At 42.1% G+C, this 20678-nt stretch overlaps 1 protein-coding gene across 1 annotated transcript in view; it reads left to right on the top strand.

Moving 5' to 3' along the window:
• The window catches only part of Ptprr (protein tyrosine phosphatase receptor type R), a 110135-nt gene that overhangs the window by 871 nt on the left and 88586 nt on the right, over positions 1 to 20678 (top strand). The window contains exons 2-4 of the mRNA XM_052165746.1: positions 767 to 922; positions 7376 to 7486; positions 16223 to 16491. Coding sequence (XP_052021706.1) covers positions 767 to 922; positions 7376 to 7486; positions 16223 to 16491 — 536 coding nt within the window. The remainder of the gene's footprint in view (positions 1 to 766; positions 923 to 7375; positions 7487 to 16222; positions 16492 to 20678) is intronic.

Below are 20678 nucleotides of genomic sequence, written 5' to 3'. Positions count from 1 at the left end.
CTGTCTTGGAACTCACTCTGTAGACCAGGGTGGCCTCAAACTCACATGCTGGGGTCAAGGCATGTACCACCATGCCTGGCATAAATCTTTTTTTTAAAAGAGCTATTTGAGAAACTTTGAAGGGCAGCTATAGAGATGGCTCCCTAGTTTAAGATCACTTACTGCTCTTACAGAAGAGCTGTGTTTGGTTCCTAGCACCCACATGAGCGTCACAACTGCCTGGAATTCCAATTCTAGAGGATTCAGTGTCATCTTCTGACCTCCATAGGCTTCAACACACACGTGGTTCATATAAGTGCATACACAATACACATGTACATATGCATATGAACACATGTGCACACATACACACATATATAATATTTAATATGTATAAACTACTTAAATAAAAATATATATAATATGTAAATAATTAAATAATTAATACATTAAATACTAACTCATTAGACTTTGAAATATATGTTAGCATAATTATTCAGGAAGCATCTGAAAATATATGTTAAGTTGGAACACAGCTGTAATTCTAGCACTTAGGAAGCTGAGGCAGGAGGATGCAGAGATCAGGGCCAGCCTATGTTACATTTGTATATCGTCTCTGAAATTAACAATAGCAATATATAGATAGGAGAGATGAATACACATCACTCCCTGAAATGACTTTGAAGACTCTAGAAACCTGACTTTAATGTTTGTGAAGAACAGGCAAACATTTTGCCCAACTTTTTAAATATGTCTTCATCTTTCCCAAACGGTGTGCTCTCACTAGGAAAAGAAGAGCCAGGTGGAGTTGTTTGTGTCTCCGGTAAACCGAAAACCAGGAGAGCCACAGGCCCTGCAGGCTGAGGAAGTACTGCGTTCACTTAACGTGGATGTTTTGCATCAGAGTTTGCCGCAGTTTGGAATTACAGACATCTCCCCCGAGGTAGGTCCTTGCATGGAACAGTTCATTAAAAAAGAAAAAACAAAAAACAAAAACAAAAAAAACCAACCAAACAAACAAAAAAAACCCTCAGCACCATATGCTAATCCAAACCATAAGGCTTTGAGAGGGTAACCTTTAGCTCTGTGTGGATTTTAAAACAGCAATCTCCCTAAAGGTCAGAGTCCAGTCTACTTCAGTTTGTGTGTTTTCCCTAAGAAAATTCACTGTGTTAAAGTTTCACTATTTGACACTTGATTCTTGAAACTGTTGTGACCTTGTAATTTTTTTCAGTAAACTGTTTACAAGAAAGAACAGTTAGATAGGTTTGTCACTTGAAACTGAGTTGCCAACAAAATAAAAACTCCACTCTGATCTTTTCTTCCACATCACCTTCATTGTCAAAATAGTCACCAAATACTCATTCCCCATTATTTGGAATTATGTAAAGTAGGCCTTTTTCTATGTGTAAGAAGGCCAGATGTTTTCTTTAAGGTATTTTCTAAATTTGACACTTAAAAGGGGTGTCTCTACTGTCTCTTCCATTTTTCCTACACAGTGAATAACCTCTCTATCTCTCCTATCAAACTCAAATTCATCAGGATCACCAGCATCCTAAATAGATGTCATTCCGTTCACAAATTCATGGACTTTGGCTTTGAGGGAAAACCTGTATAAACAGGAAATAGGGTACACAGAAATTAAGCAACTTCCTCAAAGTGACTGAAGTTGAGATATAAACACTCACCGTGTGTGTGTGTGTGTGTGTGTGTGTGTGTGTGTGTGTGTGTGTCTGTGTTCAATTCCCAGTACAGGAAGGAAAAGAAAAAAAAAGAAGGAGGAAGGAGGGAAGGGAGAAAGGGAGGGAGGGAGGAAGGGAGGGAGAGAAGGAGGAAGGGAGGAAGGGAAGAAGGGAGGGTAGGAGAGAGGGAGTGAGGAAGAAGGTAGAAGAGAAGGAAGGAGAGAAGGAGAGAAGAAAGAGAGAGGCAGCGACAGAGGGAGGATAACTGTTTGGATGGGGCACCCCTGAAATACCAAACACTAGCACTCAGGCGGCAGAATCTGGAGAGTCATGATTTCAAAGACTGACTGACCTACACAGAGAGTTCCAGGCAAGCCTGAGCTACTGCTTCCAAAGGAAACAATTACTTTGTCCTTCATTTCAGCAAATCCATAGGACTTAAATTTAATATGGTAGTGCTCAACCATTTGAATCTTGCTCAGGCCGTTTTGCTCTGTGAGGATTTTTCTCTTTCCACAGTATTAGCCACCCTGAGCCTTAGTTTCTCCATATTCAAAATGGATCTAGCCCTTCTCTAATTGACTTGACATATCGATTATTTTTTTAAATATATGTGAAATTCATCAGATTTCGTTTGCACCAACCAAATGTGATTTCAACCCAGATGACTTGAGAATTGAGATATGCAGTCCTTTGATATCCTCAGACGATTAGATCCAGAACACCAAGACACACCAAAATTATCGGGTGCTCAAATTTCCTATATAAAGCTATATCTAAGCATACTCTAGGAACACACTCCCATAATGCATGTTGTTAGTGTAATTAAAATGTGAAGAGTTGCTAAAAATATTGTTTAGGAAATAGTGGCGAGAAAGTGTACAGGTAAATTGAAGATGAATTTTCTCCACTAATATTTTCTAACCACAGTTGGCTGAATTCCCAGATGCAGAAGCCATAGCCAGGAGGACAAACTATCCGTCACTCCTGCACCAACACAGTCACCCTCTGCTCGTGGCTTTTGATTTTGTCCCCTGCCCTGCCCCGCTCCTTCCAGCACGGAACTGTTTCTTTCTTTTGCTATCAGAGAAACGTTCTTCAGTGTAAACCTAATTTTATGATTCTTTGGTTTAACGTACAATAGAATGCAGTCCGGATTTCTTAACGTGGTGCATGGCCCTCCAGGCACTGGGCTTTTAACTGCTGAGAGACTGCTTCTTAGTTTATGTTAGAACAATTCTAAGTGTGTGTGTTATCACAGTCCCTAAGAGCATCTCTCCATGCTTGCCCTGTGGTCTCTCTATACACCTTTCCGCTCTCATTAGCCTGTTCAGTGGCAAAGCCTCCCACTGTTCCTTTAAGAACTAGGGGGCTCCACGCATCATGTCCCCACTGAACTTTGAGCAAAAACCCCTTGTGTTCTCTTGTCTTCAAGGCCGTCTCTGCACTGTACAACGCCTTGATGGTACAACGCCACATCATTTTCTCTTAGTCACGTTTCCAGCAGCCCAATGGACACAGTGTGGACAGATGAGTCTGTCGGCAAGTAGTGAGACACCCTAAGTTAAGAAAAGTGAATAAGCAAGCCAACAAATCTAGAGCGTGGTTGTTGCATTAATGGAATTATGCTCAGAGACGGCATATAATAGACACAAACAGATATGAGGACCACGGCAAGAGTGCTATGGCCACTATCCAAACAGAATTAATTCAAATATAGAAATTGCCAGGCAGTGGTGGCGCACCCCTTTAATCCCAGTTCCAGGGCAGTCAGGGCTATGATAGGAATATGTTTTAACAGGTCAAGTGCTTAAGGGTCTCCCCAAAAGTAACTGTAGTAAAGGAATACATGGCGGGCTATAAGAAAGCCATAGCTCCTCAGTATACGACATAGCTGCCCTAAACTTAAATCACAAGTATATTTACCCAAAATAGCCTGTTTGCCCATAAATTTGTTGGAATATAAACTCTAGGAACTGTCTGACCTGCACAATACTCAGAATAAGAGCTCACTGAGTGTTTGAGTTGGCCCAAAGGAGCCCTTCATCAAGGTGAGATGGGCTGTCTGAACATTTGGGTTCTGTGGCTCTGGAAGGCCCTGTCCTGGAACTCTCTTCCCTTCCAGCCTACGGGGCACTGCAGAAATAGCGAGAGACAGTTGTGTGAAGCGACCAGGGCTCCTCCGTAAGTTTTCCTGTCTTTGTTCTTCTCCCTGTGGTTAAGGTTTTGTAACAGCTTATGCCTTAACCCCGCCTCACCTTGTAATCCTCAAAATATATCTTATTGTGGCAGTATAGCCATTATGGGGAGACAGGACGCACCAGGGTCTAGGCTATCTTCGACATCCATTGCTGAATTTCACAATGGACGTTTCAAAGCATCGAGTCCTGAATTTATGAATTATGTTCATTATTTTCACGTAACAATGTGGTTTTGCCACTCATCCCTAATGTTCCTGATTTTTTTTTAAATTGAAAATGACTCAGAAAACAAAGAAAAATACCAAATAGAGAATTACCTTTGATCATCATCTGTTTCCAATCCAAGTTTCTTGAGGGAAAGGAATCTTTTGTCTCTTTTCTGGGGTGAAGACTCTTTAAGACAGGATCTTACCCCGGAACCAGCTGTCCTGAGATTTATGAAACTGAAACATTAAGTCCCACATTAATACAGAACAAATTCTTTAGGTTTTTATGGTTGTCCATGAATGAATTACTCCAGTTTCAGAACTACTATATTTCAAAGGAGGAAGTTACCTTCTTTAAATAGCAGGCTGCCAAATTGATTGATTCCTGAGAAAAATTGAAACAAAAAGAAAAAAGAACATATAACATAAAATATGACCCATAATTTCTGAGTTGGATGATTACTTCTTCAAAACTTTCAACATTAGCCAGCAAGCAAGTGTGAAGAGTCCCAGCCTAGCATGTGTTGCTGAGGGCATATATACTGTATACCGTTGGTGTTAGCATACCTTAGGGCATGCAGGTTAAGTGCCTGCTCTGTGCCGACTGTGGTGGAAACCCACACTGCCCCAGCAAAGCCATCCTGTCATGAGATGAATCGCATTAATTTGCAGCCCTCAAATCAACCGGACCACTTATAACATTTCCATTTCATTCTTAGCTCTTCCTCTCTCCCTATGAGGTCTGCCTCCCAAGCTCTTTGTATCTAATTCACCTTCCCTGATATAAGGAGTTAGAAAGAAAATGGAAAAAGAATGAAAGCGTGAAGGGGACTAGGAGAGATGGTAGAGGGAAGGGCAGAACCAACTTCAGGACACCAAGTTATAAAACAGCTAGCGAGGCCATCATCATAGAGAAAGGAACAGTCTTAATTTTTAAATAATAAAACACACCAGCCCCTTTCACTACACCTATGTGACAAAGTAGGGGAGGGGGACAGCACAGCCATGAAATAAGTCAAAAAGATGGTGTAGTGGCATTAGCTTGACCTGGCCTGGGAGTCTGTGATTTACTGAACCCGCAGCCACTGACAAAATCTAACCGCCACTGACAAAATCTAACCGCCACTGGGTTAACCCTATGCAAAGGTTAGATTGGCCATTACCATGTATTGCAGTCTTTTGATGTGTGGGCTCTTGAAGACTGCAAACTTTTCCTTTATTACCCTGCCCTTATCGGGCTGTTTAGATCTCTGAACGGACAGAGCAGTGCCCAGCAGGAGCAGGGTGACTCAGAAGGAAATCTATTTACCAGGAACAGGGACGTGCAGTGACTAAGTTCTAGTTCAAAACAAGAGCCCTTTAGCTGGGGGTGGGGTGGGGTATGGGAGGGTGCGGCATGATCCTGCCAACTTCATCATCGCTTCACTTAAAAAGAAAACTCAAAACAGGCCTGCCTTCCACCAGAGGCGACGTGTTTATGCTCCTGAGAACCGTAGAACTGTAGCAGGAAAATGGATCCAACCACAACATCTCCTTCCAACCGCTTCTTTAAATTTTGCATGAGTTTAAGCTCAGATCCTTATTCTTACATTTGACAGGTGTGTGCTGCCTGTGTGAAGGCTTACCTAGTTTGCTTTTATAGCAAACAATGGATGCTCTTGGCTTGCCTGGAAAAAAAAAAAACCCTTCCAATTCCATTCTCCGGTTCCTACAATAGTTTTCTATTAGCTTCTAGCTGTGTTTACAGAGAAACTGGAGCAAAAAAGAAAAAAAAATTGGCCTAGCTATTTTCAAAGAGGTGAAAAAAGAAATTGTCACGGGAACCCAGTATTTTGAGGAAAGTACTCTTACTAATCATCACCTCTCCAATTGAGTTCTAACAGATTCTCTATCGTTGTATGTGCATAAATTATTTCCTTCATCGATGCGTCTGTCTAGAAAAGGCGAAAGGTAGGCGCACATAAATAAGTCTCTCCCCTAATGATTTGTGTCTTCATAATTGAACTCCCAAGTTTCCTTATTCATCTCTGATTGACTGCAGAGATCAAGATTTCCATAAAGTAGTTTCCACGGTTAACATTTTTATCTAATGTGAAAATGCTAGGTACACTTTTTAACCTTAGAAATAACTAGAAATGGTTTCAAAATGCAAGGGCCTCGACTATAGATTTAATTTGAGGCTTGCTTAGTCTTTGGGGCTAAATAATCATCAAGGATAGGCGCATGCTCTCCCTAAGGATTGTAAAATGGTCTTAGAAGTGAGTGGAAACAATTTGCTTGATACAAACTTTATTTTTCCTACTCAGATACCACCTAGGTTTTTTCAGAGTGTCGTTTCTTTACCTATAAATCTACAATATCATCAACTTATAAAACATTCCCATATCTGGGCATCCTGGTCCATGCTTGTGATCCCAGCACCTAAGAGACTGAGGCAAGAGAATTAATTGCCTTGAGTTCTGGGCCAGCCTTCCCTACAAAAGGAGAGAATCTGTCTAAAACAGAAAATAGTGAAGTTCTAAAACATCATCCTGTTCTGTTCTGAAGGATGAATAACACCGAACCAAGAAACAGTCACGTCTTATTTATGTTTTTGTCTAGCTCCACCCACAAAGCAAGGAGTGAAAACAGTAAAAATTAAAGTAATCCTATTCATGTTTTTACCATTTATTACTAAATAATTCTGACCCTGTGGGTGTCCCCTGCCACTTCAAATAAAATATAATATCCTGGCAGTTTCTACGTGCGATGCTGAATTAGATTTTGACAAAGGAAGTTCCGTTTAAGGAGGAAAAATGTTCTGATTAAAGGAAGAAGAAAGCTGAACAGAAGTAGTCCCAACCTGGAGGCTTGTTTATTAAACCATCACGAGCTTTTTGTGCGCACCTGTTTCACTTCTGTTTAAAAGTAAGGAGCAGCGCTGTAAGACAGCGTGGACGTGGGAGGGGACTCGGAGTACAGAGAGCTTTGGAAACAGTTCCTCTGCACAGAAAAGCACAGAGCTCCCTCACCTGTGGAGCAGGTAGTTTCCAGGAGAGGCTGTGCAGGACTTCGTCGGGGAAGGCAAGAACCCAGGAGCCTGTCCCACATGCCCACCCCCTCCCACCCTTACAGGATCTCCTGACATCGAGGTTAGCTGTCCATCCGTGCCTGAGCAGTTAGGGAAGCAGCTGTGGCAGCGGGGTGGAGGTGTGTTTTACTACACCGAGTGGAATCGAGCTAAAAACTCTGTTGACAGTCTGATAAGAGCTCCAGTTTTCCCCCAAGCTCTCCGTTAACACCGGGCTTTCTGTTTTGCTTTCGAAAGAAAAATGTTTTACAAGGGCAGCATGAAGCGGACAAGATCTGGAGCAAAGAAGGATTTTACGCCGTCGTCATCTTCCTCAGCATCTTTATCATTGTAGTAACCTGTTTGATGGTAAGTTTGTTTCTTTTGTGTATCTTATCCTTTGTGGAACCCGCTGCTTAGCGATGTTAGGTATTTTGCCATTTGAATGAATGTTGAAAAGACTACGGAGCAGAAGCCAGGCTATAATCGTGTTTGCCTGGGACCGTTTCTTGTGGCAGCGGACGATTGATTGCTAAATGGTGTGTGTGTGTGGACGTGCAGAAGTGTGGATGCTACGCGGCACAGTGAGACGGCAGCTGCACTCTAGTGTTTAGGATCTAGACCAACCCCTGCGTGAAGATTTAGAAGGTGATTTACTGAGGTCACTGTAACCCTTCACGTCACTGAAGTCTCAAGCACACACTTTGGGGCTGACTTTATTTCTTCTCTTATGTCATTTTTATGAGACACAGGAAAAAAATTTTTTTGAAGCAGTATGTCTTTAAGGCAAGCTTTCTCCCCAAGGAATGGTTTATTTCCTTATTTTAAACAGCCTTGAAGGTATTCTAAGAAATATCAGGCATTAAAGGAAGTGATTATAGCCATTCACCGATACCTCATTTCCAGTTGAATGAATAATATATAAGAATAAAAGTAGACACTCTGATTGTTCTCAGGTCGTGACATGTAACCAACAAAGCAAAGTCCTGATTTTTAAAAGCAGAGCCCAAAATAAGCCCAACCCACTAAATTAGGCCAGGCTTTGTATTGAATGATACAATAACAACAACAACAACAACAACAATAATAATAAGAGTTAACTTTCAAGTAGAATGAAGGTTTTTGTTGGTTTTTTTTTTAAATCTGTGATGTAGTTTGGAGTTTACAAATGGGTTTAATATCTTTTCCTGTGTATTATGTTCATTTTATTTTGCATATTTTAAGAAATGCTTCCTGTTTTGTTTTACACGTTCCCCCCAAAAGACATAATGCGGCCGATTCTGTCTACAGACAACAGTGTTGCCAAGGGTTTTGTGCCAAAGGCTTTGCTGCTTTGTTTACGCGGGTGCTCTTCCTTCTGTAAAGGATGCCAGAGAGGTTGAGACTGGCTCTCGGAGGTCAGAGAGGCTCAGCTGATCTGAATTTGGGGGACACCAGTACAGTCACAAATAGAGTGAAGAGGGGCACATGTCCAAGATCTCAAGATATAAGAAACAGCAAGACATCCTAAATTTCCCATCAGAACAGATTCAATGGTATTTCCTTTGGACCAGAAACTGAACTTCTAAAAATTGTGACCCAGTAATCAAAACCATAATTTAAGAACTAAATTTAAAAGAGACTTTATATCTTAAATGGTGGATATTAAAGAAAGGATTTTAATGAATAAGACTAAAAGGTTTCTAGAAACTGTAGGGGATACCTCTTGACTACTTTTTTAAAGGGTGTAGTTCCTTCTCCTGGCTGATTGTACTTTAAGATATGTGATCCTTTTTTCAGCATTGGAAGATCTCAAGTTCTGTTCTCTGTCTTGTCAGTCCTAATTTAGGATTAAATTAGTCCTAAATTAGGATTTATTCTGTTGCACAGATTAAAGGGATTGAAAGAGTTAAGACTGTAGCTCAACAGAAGGCTCCCTTAGAGCTTGCCAGTCCCCATGTTCAGTACCATCATGACAAGGAGAAAAAGAGGAATTCTAGAACAGTGAGAGCAAAAGAGCAGGAAGTGATAAAAACAGACTGTTTGGATGATTAGTGAGTAAGATTCAGAAGACAAAGGCGAGGATGAAAGGGAAGGGGGAGAAGCCAGTCCGTAGGCAGGCCTTGGGTGCTAAGGGCAGAGAAAGAACAGGGTTCGCTATTGGCAGGTAAGATACGTTTCAGATTCAGTGACTGTAACTGAAATATAATGTCGGGATATCCCACAGACTGGGTACAACCACGCACTGGTCTCAGACTAAAGGACCTATAGTGGTCACACCATCAACTTCTTGGGATCAAGACCACCTCCTCTTTAGCAAAGCATCAGTGTAAACGTCACAAGCCTAAATACGTCTGTTCCAGTGCCGAACGTTCTTGTTTCCATCTTTATAAACAAATCAAGAAAAGAATGCTTCAAAAGTATGGATGGTGGTGTCAGGTCTCTTAGGGATTCATCCACACGGTCAAGCAGCATAGTCATAGGACACATACGCAGAGGACCCAGTGTGGGGATGGAGAGGATGAGATGCATCAAGTCCCAGTTCTCTCAGGCTCTAACAATGGAGAGACCTATGGACAACGATTTACATGTTTTAAATGTCAATCGACAAACATACCGTGTGAGCTCATCGATATGTCATCCTGAGAAACTCATAAAGATATTAGAATGATCCATGGCTGTCAGGTCATGGTGGACAGAGAGGTTATTGTGTGGACAATATAGATTTTAGGGCAATGAACTTCTGCATTCTGATGACTGCATGGCATTCTGAGTTCATCAAGTGTGTAAAATGTCCAGTGCTAAGGATGATCTCATCCGCACTGCGGCAGAGTCAATAATATCAATACTGCTTCTTCCTTTATTACACATGTACTTTACCAAAGCAAGCTATTTATGAAAGAGACATAGCTAGGAACTCTGTACTTACCACACAGTTTTTTCATAAACATCATTATCATCATATCATCAGTATTAAATTGTAATCAGAACCACAAAGGAGATAGCACAGCAGTGATTGATAAGGTAGAGGAGTCAGACATCTGATAGATACAAACATGCATGCGATGTGCATATTAGACAGAGAGTACAGTGGGAGAAGGGTGCTGGGGTGAGGCAGGTTCAGACTGTCAGGTTCAAGGGGGAAATGGAAGCAGTGTCCATGCAGATTATGGGAGTGCATTTAGAAGGTCAGTCTCTGATTAAGCGCGTGGTTGGAGTAGAGAGGAGTGGGAAGCACGAGGACAAGTAGCCTCTTTCAGGGTCCTCATGACAAGGATGACAACGACGGTGAACTGGAATGGGGAAGAAGCAGAGATGAGCAGGCATAGAAGACAGAGCGCTGTGTTGCTGTGTGACGAACAAGGAACGGGATTCACAGGGTCCGGATGACCAAGGGAAAGGAAGATACCAAATGCCCACTATGTCGTCTGGATTGCTTACTAAGCCACAGGTTTCCCTCTCTAGGGAAGAAGTGTGTTAAGGGGTAGAGAGTAAAGATAGAAGCAAGTGTGTGCAACTTGCTTGTTCAACTTGTGTGCATGTGATTATTATGTGCAAATGACAGAAATAGGTTGATTTCGAACGCCACCTTAAATGTTACTGTAGAGGGGTCACTTAAAGAGGAGCAGAGGAACTGACAGCACTTAGGAAGAGACTGATATTCGTGGAGAAATAATACTCTCTAACAGGATTAAGGCAAAGCTAAATTTATCTGATACGATTTGCCACAGCTCACATCTAGAGACACATCAAATGATTCTCTAAGATCGACTCATCTTCCTGAATCCAAATGCTTCTGATAGTTATCTTAAATTATTTTTGTCTGGGGCTAGGATCTCTTAGGTACACATGGTACATTTTGTGCTGCAGTGGACTGAGACACACTTTCTAATTCTCAAATGTACAACGCAACTGTTTCCTGCACTTGTGTTGACTCGGTGGCGAAGAAAAAGCTGTAATTCAGAATGTTTCTTATGGCATTAATTACATCTGTGGAGTATCAAGTATCATTATTTTTGTCCAGCCTTCTTAAACTGAATTGAAATAAAAATCAGATGATCTTATTATGGCATTATATAGGCAAATTGTTGTCATGAAACACTAGCATAAAACTTGGCATTTTTTTTAATATGGCATATTGTTTAGTTTCCTTAAAATACAGAAAAAGGAATATTTATTGCCAGACATAAAATTAGACAAGCATGACATTTTCAAGCGTGTGACTTATTTAGCGTGTCTCAAATGTGAACGAGGAGTGGGCGGACTGCTGGCACATAGACAAATAGAATTTTCCAAGAAAAAGCATGTGGGCAACTTCGACTCCATTCAGTCTGTTTTTGATAAAGGAAATACATTGCTGAGAGGAATTAGCTCTTGAACGTGGGTACATAATAGAAAGTACAATTTAGCATCTAAATTAGACCTTCCAACGTACATGTGGGCTTATTAAAAGGCATAAAAGTATTCATGAAATATATGTAGACACACCTAATAGCCAGATTGCTTCTGGAAAGCAATCTAAGAAATCACAAACAGCTGTGGGCATGTAGACGCGCTGGCACGGTGAACACACAGCAGAGCCATCCAGGAATGAAGTGAAAGGATTCACCAGTCATGTTCTGGTACCAAAAGCAGGAAATACTATGTTGAACCACTAGGCTCTGAACATCATGCAATAAGTTCATGCCAAAAGTGAGCAGAAAGAGCGAAGGTTTTCCTAGCCTGTTATGTTTCATCTCTGTGGATAAGGGAGATAGTCCCAGATACATAACTGATAGAGTGACTGCAGCACCATAGCCAAAGCACGCCAGTAGCTCAAGTTATTCTTTTTATGAAGTAAGTAGTCTACAACCCCTTTACTCAGGGTGGTAAGATAATAATAATACTCCATTTCTTCTGTACATTGCATACTTGCTTGGCCCTAAATAATGTTTTAAGTGTCTGTCTTTACTGATGAGCCAACCAGAATTCAGAAGAGATATCAGCTTGACCCATAGCTAACACGGGCACATGTGGGAGGAAAGGAAGGGTGGGAGGGACTGGAATTCAAAGTCACGTGCCCCTGGGCTGGAGGTCTCAGCTTCCTACCATGACTCTGCTTGATTCCATAAGGGAGCTAAGTGTTTATTCCTCTCAGTCATTCTGTGGACTTCTCTTCTAGTCACAGATTGGTCTAGGGACACAGGAGCATGCCTGTGTTTATCAGACAGACTCCACCCAGGCAAGCTGATAAGCATTTGATACTCCATACCTGCCTACAAAGGACACACCCATTTGCACCTTAGAACCTTGTACTGGACTTGGTTTTACACATCCGTCTCCTGGAAACCTCCAAGGTCCTTGGAACACAGCCATGTTCCACATCCGTACCTCCAGCCTCATTTCCAGGATATATTAAGAATGTTCAGTGGGGTAGTGGTGGTGCACACCTTTAATCCTAGCACTCAGGAGGCAGAGACAGGTGGATTTCTTAGTTCAAAGCCAGCCTGGTCTACAGAGTGAGTTCCCAGGAGAGCCAGGGCTATGTAGAGAAACCCTGTCTCAAAAACAAAAACAAAAACAAAACAAACAAAAAAGAATGTTCATGACATTAAAGGAATAAACTCGTTCATAACTTACTATAAAACACTGTACAGAACACCTTCTATGAGGGCCATCGTTTTTTAAATTAGAATGCCCCTTATTCCAAAATCAGTGTTTTCCATTACCTGAGAGACTTTTTAAAAAGAAAATTATAACTGCAAAATGTTTCGTTTAGCTTCCTCTCGTCTCTGTGTTCCTTGGGTCTCGCTGCTGCCATTTTATATCCCCCGTACTATAATTTAGCTTTTACAGCTCCTCTTACACAATATCCCTTTCTCTTCTCCTCCCTCAAATAATCAGATTATTCTAAGGCATCCCGAAGCCCCAACACAAACTTAGAGAGAGGGGGGTAGGGGGAACCTTAGCTTGTCATTATTTTGCTAGGATTTAAGAATGAGTCTTTTAAACAAAGTGGATTTTTTTCTTTTTCTTTTTTTTAAAGATGTATTTATTTCATTTATATGAGTACACTGTCGCTGTCTTCAGACACAACAGAAGAGGGCATCGGACCTCATTACAGATGGTTGTGAGCCACCATGTGGTTGCTGGGAATTGAACTCAGGACCTCTGGAAGAGCAGGCAGCCAGTGTTCTTAACCACTGAGCCATCTCTCCAGCCCACAAAGTGAATTTTCATAGCAAAAAGACATATGCAAATATTGTATGCATGGGGATCCAAACTGTGCAGAGAAGCCTCTGACACACATTTTCCCCCGAAACTTTGGGTCAGGAAGGAATATGTGTGTATTTGAAAGAAACCGTAGTTGAATGATAACATGCCTGGGATGCAGGAGACCTGGATGCTAGACTTTGTAGTTAGTGTTCTGTAAGTGATCTAATCGCTTCAGCTTCTCTGTGAAACAGAGACCTGGTACCACATGAGTCTTAGATTCCTCACTCTAGGGCTGCCCTACAGCATCAGGAGCTGCCTGTTCTGATGGGGTGAGGTGTGTGACCTTTCCTGTGTGTTGTTGAGTATTTACCAACAACCTAGCCTGGCCCTGGCCCGTTATCCTCCCGCAAAGTTCCTCTAGATATTGTCAAATACCCTCTGCAGGACAAAATGCTTACAGGGTGGTTGTAAACCACTGTGTTGTAGCTAAAAATCTATGCAAACTGCCTCAGTGACAGATCGCACCTCATCTTCCTCCACACTTCTTATCCATCACTCCAGTGTTTTGGGTATATTTAAGGGCCATATTTACATTAAGCATTTTCCAGGTCCTGATTTTTATCTCCTAATTACTGCTGTAGAAATCAGCTCATATGCAAACTACATATGGGTTAAAAGTCAGAAGTGAAATAGATTGTGATTATAAAATATGTGGCAATGTTTCCCCATCGAACTGTCTGCAGCAGAGAAGGACTTTAGACCAGATCTTGATTATGCTAATGTAATGATAAAGTGACTTGTCAAGAATAATTGAGAGCAAGGCAAAGGACACCATCAAAAGGACAAATCAGCAACCAATGAATTGGGGAAAGATCTTCACCAACCCTACATCAGACAGAGGGCTAATATCCAATATATACAAAGAACTCAGAAAGCCAAATAACCCTATTAAAAAAATGGGGTACAGAGTTAAACAAAGAATTTTCACCCAAAGAACTTTGGATGGCTGAGAAGCATCTTAAAAAATGCTCAACTTCATTAGTCATTAGGGATACGCAAATCAAAACAACCCTGAGATTTCACCTTACACCAGTCAGAATGGCTAAGATTAAAAATTCAGGAGACAGCAGGTGTTGGCGAGGATGTGGAGAAAGAGGAACACTCCTGCACTGTTGGTGGGGTTGCAAATTGGTACAAGCACTCTGGAAATCAGTCTGGCTGTTCCTCAGAAAACTGGGCTTGTCACTTCTGGAGGATCCTGTTATAGCACTCCTGGGCATATACCTAGAAGATTCCCCAGCATGTAATAAGGACACATGCTCCACTATGTTCATAGCAGCCATATTTATAATAGCCAGAAGCTGGAAAGAACCCAGGTATCCCTCAATGAAAGAATAGATGCAAAATATGTGGTATATTTACACAATGGAGTACTATTCAGCCATTAGAAACAATGAATTCATGAAATTCTTAGACAAATGGATGGAGCTGGAGAACATCATACTAAGTGAGGTAACCCAGTCTCAAAAGATCAATCATGGTATGCACTCACTAATAAGCGGATATTAGCCTAGAAAATTGGAATACCCAAAACAATCCACGCATCAAATGATGTACAAGAAGAACGGAGGAGTGGCCCCTGGTTCTGGAAAGACTCAGTGCAGCAGTATAGAGCAAAACCTGAACAGGGAAGTGGGAATGGGTGGATGGGAGAACAGGGGGAGGGAAGAGGGCTTATGGGACTTTCGGGGAGTGGGGGACCAGAAAAGGGGAAATCATTTGAAATGTAAATGATGCTTATGATTCTTTCTTGGAGGGAAATGGGGGGCTGTGGAAATGGAGGTGGGAAATATGAAAGAACACAGGTAGAGGGAGAATATTGGGGTCACAAGGGCACAGCAGGGAAAGATGGGAGGGATCAACCAATCTGAAGATACAGTATAGACACGTGATGCTCTGTAAGCTAATGTCTGTCCCACCAGGCTCATTCTTTTAAAAGTTTAAAAGCAATTGCCTTGTTTGGTGAGGTGGCTCAAATAAAAGTACTTTCTGCTCTTCCAGAAGACCTGGGTTCAATCCTCAACACCCACAAGGTGGTTCACAACCATCTACAACTCCAGTTCCAAGGAATTCAGCACGCCATCCCGGCCTCCTCAGACACCAGCCATGTCCGCAGTCATGTGTACACAGACACATGTTCAGGCAAAACACCAACAGCCATAAAACACAGAAAGATACTTTCACCTTTATCTTTGATGGACGCCCTACATTGCTGCTTTGCCTAGTATTTAACAGATTCTCATGTTGATAAATGACTAATAACTTGTTTGCCAAGATAAGAGTGGATTGCTAATAGAGTAACTATTCTTTCATTAGTATTTATAAGTCTTGCTTTCTTGCTATAAATGGATGCAGTTCTCTATCTCTTTAAAGATCATAGGCCCATGTTTTATAGCTCTTCCTTCCAAGAGTTCCATAGGCGTTCCATTTCAAGAAACTCCTATGACCAAACTGTCACCGGCCATCTTTGTGGAATGATTGCTAAATTTCCTTTTGGATCTAACCTGGGGGAACATATTCATGTGCACAAACTTTCAGGATGAACATCCAACCTAACTGGAAATACCAGTCAAAGGCAGTTGGTCTCTGCACCATCCCCACCACCAGCCTATACCTGCACCGAGCACAGTTAGTGCTCTGCTGGGCGGTGACTGATTGTGTTGGCTTGACCTTATTTATGTACCTAGCATATACTTTGCAGGAAAATGATCGCAATACCACAAAGCCCAAGAACTTATTAATAGAGGCTGGGACCACTTTATCACTAATGTTTATTTTGATGTGTCTTCTAAGGTGGGGGGAGAAGATCGTATTCCATGTGTCATCCAGGATACAAAAGTCTCACAGAAGCTCTTGTGTCTCTTTTTGTAGATTATTTACAGGTTGAAAGAAAGGCTTCAGCTCTCCTTAAGACAAGATAAAGAGAAAAACCAGGAGATCCACCTGTCACCCATTGCACTGCAGCAATCGCAGTCGGAGGCCAAGACGACCCACAGCATGGTCCAGCCTGATCAGGCGCCAAAGGTGCTGAACGTTGTTGTGGACCCTCAAGGCCAATGCACTCCTGAGATTCGAAACACCACCTCCACCTCTGTCTGCCCTTCTCCCTTCAGAATGAAGCCCATAGGACTCCAGGAACGGTAAGAACCTTGACTGAGATCACGGTGAAATACTGTTTTTTGTTTTGCTTTGTTTCTGAAAAGTTTCCTCTAGCTGAAAAGGGTGAAACTGGAACCTACTAACCATGGGGTCGATCATTCACCACAAGATGGGCCCGGGGCCCCAGGAAGTAGGTTTCTTGTCACCCAACTGAGTCTCAATGTGCTTGGGCAAAACTTGCAGGGACATCTTTTTTCTGTGGAGCTTGTGTAGACTCAACGTCCATGTGCATCCATGGGGCGGTTTCTACCACCATTTGTTATCAAGGGCCACTAACCAAATGAGTTATCTCATTTAACTATGTTCAAACACGGTACAAGAGTTGCTAATAAATGCAAATGTTCCCTACAGATTCCCAAGCGGTTTGACATCATGTAGGAGGGATCTGTGCTACAAATTAATTCGTCTAAAGTTTCCTTTCTGCTTCCTTTAACCACAACGTGAATCGCATATCAAGATCTATATTTTTGTTACCTTATCTCTCTTTCAGACAAACTTATTCCTGTGATGTGCTTCCATTTAAAGCAAGTCCCATGGGGGAGGGGGAGAACTAGAATAACCTAAATAACAACTTAAACTTAAATAATTATGTTATTTTTCTGGAGGTGTGTGGAATTGATTGTAGGGCTCAGTGCATGTTATAGAAGTGATCTATCAATGAGCTGTATTTCCAGCTGCCAATGACAGATTTTATTTTTATTTTAAACATAGTTATGTTGTATGGAGCATTGCACAAAAGGAGATGTGAGAACAGAGAAAGCCCAAAAGGAAACGCACGTCCTCTCCTTGGTCTCCATTTTGTTGTCTTTGGGTTTCAGTTCACATATTACCTTTCTTTCCAGTGACTTTTCACCGTGTCCTATGGAAACAGTCATATTTCACACACACACATACACACACACACACACACACCACATCCTTCAGAGAAGTGCAGCTTAGAGCTTTCAATACTTCAAAATACCAACTGTGTCATTCAAGTGTTTGAACTTCAGCCAGATGTGATGGCTCACACCCATAATCCCAGCTCTCAGGGGGCTGTGACAAGAGGATTACCATAATTTTGGGGCTATATAGTAAGTTCCAGTGCCACCACCACCTGGCTACTAAAATTCTTTTAATGTATTGCCAGTGAACGATCCAAATTTGTCGTGATTTGCTATGAAGACCCTTAGTAAACAAACCATTGATGCAACTCCATCAGAACAGACAAATTACTCCTCCTAACTCTTCCCCCCAAAATGCTTTCCTGACAGTTCTACCCCAGTCCCCAAGTGACATTCTCACACTTGGATATAGCCCAGTGGCTTTCTCAGATTTGTTCTGGAAATGAACATGAGGCAGACCTTTCTTTTTGATGGTAATGTGGGGTCTGGAGACCTGGGATGTAGACCCACAGACTCATGGTTCCAATGACCTTCACCTGCTTCTAAACTAGCAGAGTGAGCTGGACTCCCAGCTTCTTTCTAGTCTCCAGTCTCTGGAACTTCAAAGAGAAGCCTTGAGGCTGATCTGAGAGCAGAAGAGGAGGAGAGGGCAGCCTGGATGTAGACGGGCAGGGGAGGTGCACTAAAGAAGATGCAAGGATAGTAATGAACAGGGTTTATTCTAAACAGGCTAATTTTAATTAGTACCATGCACTACTACTTCTATGCAAGGTCAGCTGTAGCATCCTGTCCCTGTGGCCACCTCTTTAACATATTGAGATTTCAGGCAACATAAGGTTAAAGATCCATGTATTCATTTCATCGGAGTACACATTTGAGAAGAGAGGATAGTCAAGTAGCATCTTACACATATTTGTGGTCTACATGGAAATGCTATTAGAAAAAGAAAAGGCTAGAGCCTTATTCATATTAAACAGCTTCATGTCCTCTGATCTGTAATTACAACTGTCCCTGCATCCCCCCCACTCCCAATGCCTTCCCCTCTCAAGGGCTGCCCATTCCTTAGAGTCTCTCCTCTTGTCTACTAGCTGCTGTTTGTACTGACTCTTGAGTGCCCACTTTATCCAAGAGTCCTCAGAGCCTCATTCTCTGCCCCTCTGCTTCCTGTCTTACCTGACCACATCCATTCCTCACACCAACTCTTATGGAGATTCTGACCCATGCCCTTCTCCTGGGATATTACATAAGATGCTCAGACAAGAACTCAAAACCTCCAGTAAGTCATTTCTCCTTGTATATTCTGAATCCTTGGAATTTAAAAATATCCTCACCCTCCTTTCTTCTTCCCCTCCCATGATAGACACATTGTAAAGATCTGTCACCTTTCTCCTAGGAGCCCCTTCTTTCCAATCACATCCCTCTGAGGACTTGGGGCTTCATATTCCTCTTAACCAGAGTCGCACTGACCCTCCCACCTCCTGCTCTGTCCTCCTCCAATCCATCCCTGGATGGACAGCTCAGCGGCAGTATTCTAAAACACCTTTGAATGCCATTCTTTTGAAACTCCTCAGTATTTCTACATTTCTTTTTTGGAAGAAATCGATAATTCCTCTCTCTGGCCTAACTTTTGTCACCCTCTGTCCAACCTGATCCTGCTAAGTACCCACACATATCTCTCTGGCTGCTGTGGTGTTTTTCCAGGCCCTAAACCAAACTTTTCAAAGTCCATGAAACAGTGCTTGCCTATCCCTCTGTTCCCTATTTGCTATTAGAAAGTACCTCCATCACAGTGACACTGAATCTGTATCTACAAATCAAGGAAATGAGAAATATACTTATTTCTCTATAACTCACACTAAACTTTTGTTCTAAGTCCCTTCCCACCTAAATGGCAGAAATTTGATCGCTGCCCCTTTCTGATTGACTCCACCTTGGCCCCTGTTGCTTGAGGATTTCATGTAGATTTTGAAAGGACCTTCTCAATATAAAATGTAAGAGACCCATCCTCCATGATACTAAACATCCAAACTGTCATTTGATAAAATGTCCATTACATCCTGTCCCCTCAGAAAGTTGTCCATGGCTGTTGGTACTTGTTCCTTTTTTCTATTCACACATTGTCCTCTGTCTCAAAGTGATAGCTTCCTTTTGTTCCCCCTCTTCCCCCTTCTAGATTGCATCCAACACGTTCTAAGGTACCATAATATTCTCACTACTGACCACTATACCTCAAGTAGAAATCTAGGCAACTATATGCCAAGACTCCATCCCTACCACACCTTCCCCCAGTCACTTTTTCTCACGGTTCTACCAAGGGTCAAGGTCCCACTTCCCCAGGGCTGGGCATGTCTTGCCCATGCCTGTGCTCAAGTCATCCCAACTAACACTTCTCTCCCTCTCTCTCCTGAGTCCATGGATTCCTTCTCTGGCTTTGTGAATAAAAATCTCTACTCCTGTTGATCTCACATTTCCCTTCACCTGGTACCCACGCGCTCAGATGTGTTTTTCCACTAAGGACTTGACCGTTGAAAGTCAAAACACAGAGCCCACATTTCTTTGCCTTCTGCTTTCACATTTCTTCCTTAAGCAGTAAAACACCAAACAGCTTGACAGCTCGAAAATAAGAATGGTCCAAAGGTGAGAAATGGGGCTGGGAAAAGTGGGGAGAAAGTTCACGAACCACATCCTCTGTTGTGACTCATGGTCATTCCTCACGATGACTGAATGCCTCACCCATGGAAGCCAGCGCTAACCCAGGAACTTCTCTTCTGCTCCCTTCTGCATTAATCCAAAAATTTATGTGCATAGGTTGCCTAGAGAATCTTGTGCATCTTGTCACTCACGGTTAACTGACTTCCCAGAGCCAATAGACTCTGCACTTCCGGAGGACTTACGTATTGTTTAATGGTCGCTTTATCTCTTATTAGAGAGTGTAATCTTTGCAGAGCAGGAACTCCTGGAAATGAATGGGTTTCGTGAGTAAGTCTCAGGTGAATTCCCAGCAGGGAAACACTTTGCTCACTGCATCAGCCCTTCCTTCCTCTTCTGCTTCCCCTCCCATCTTTCTGCCATCTATCTCTGCCAACGTGGCATAGTGGATCCCTTTAAGAGCGATCCCTTTAAGAGCGATCCCTTTAAAAGCGATAAAATATGGCGCCTGTACAGCATGCCATGCAGTCAGAAGAATTTTCTGACATTTCATCTTTAAGCCTTAAAGTCTTATGCTTGTGTATTCTAAAGTTGCCTTTTAGAAAACCGAATGTTTTCCTTTCCAGAGCTTGATC

The sequence above is a fragment of the Apodemus sylvaticus genome, chromosome 20, assembly GCF_947179515.1.
Source record: "Apodemus sylvaticus chromosome 20, mApoSyl1.1, whole genome shotgun sequence".
Lineage (NCBI taxonomy): Eukaryota > Metazoa > Chordata > Mammalia > Rodentia > Muridae > Apodemus > Apodemus sylvaticus.
Note: the sequence above shows the minus strand (reverse complement) of the source record. Positions and strands in the feature narration are given on the sequence as shown.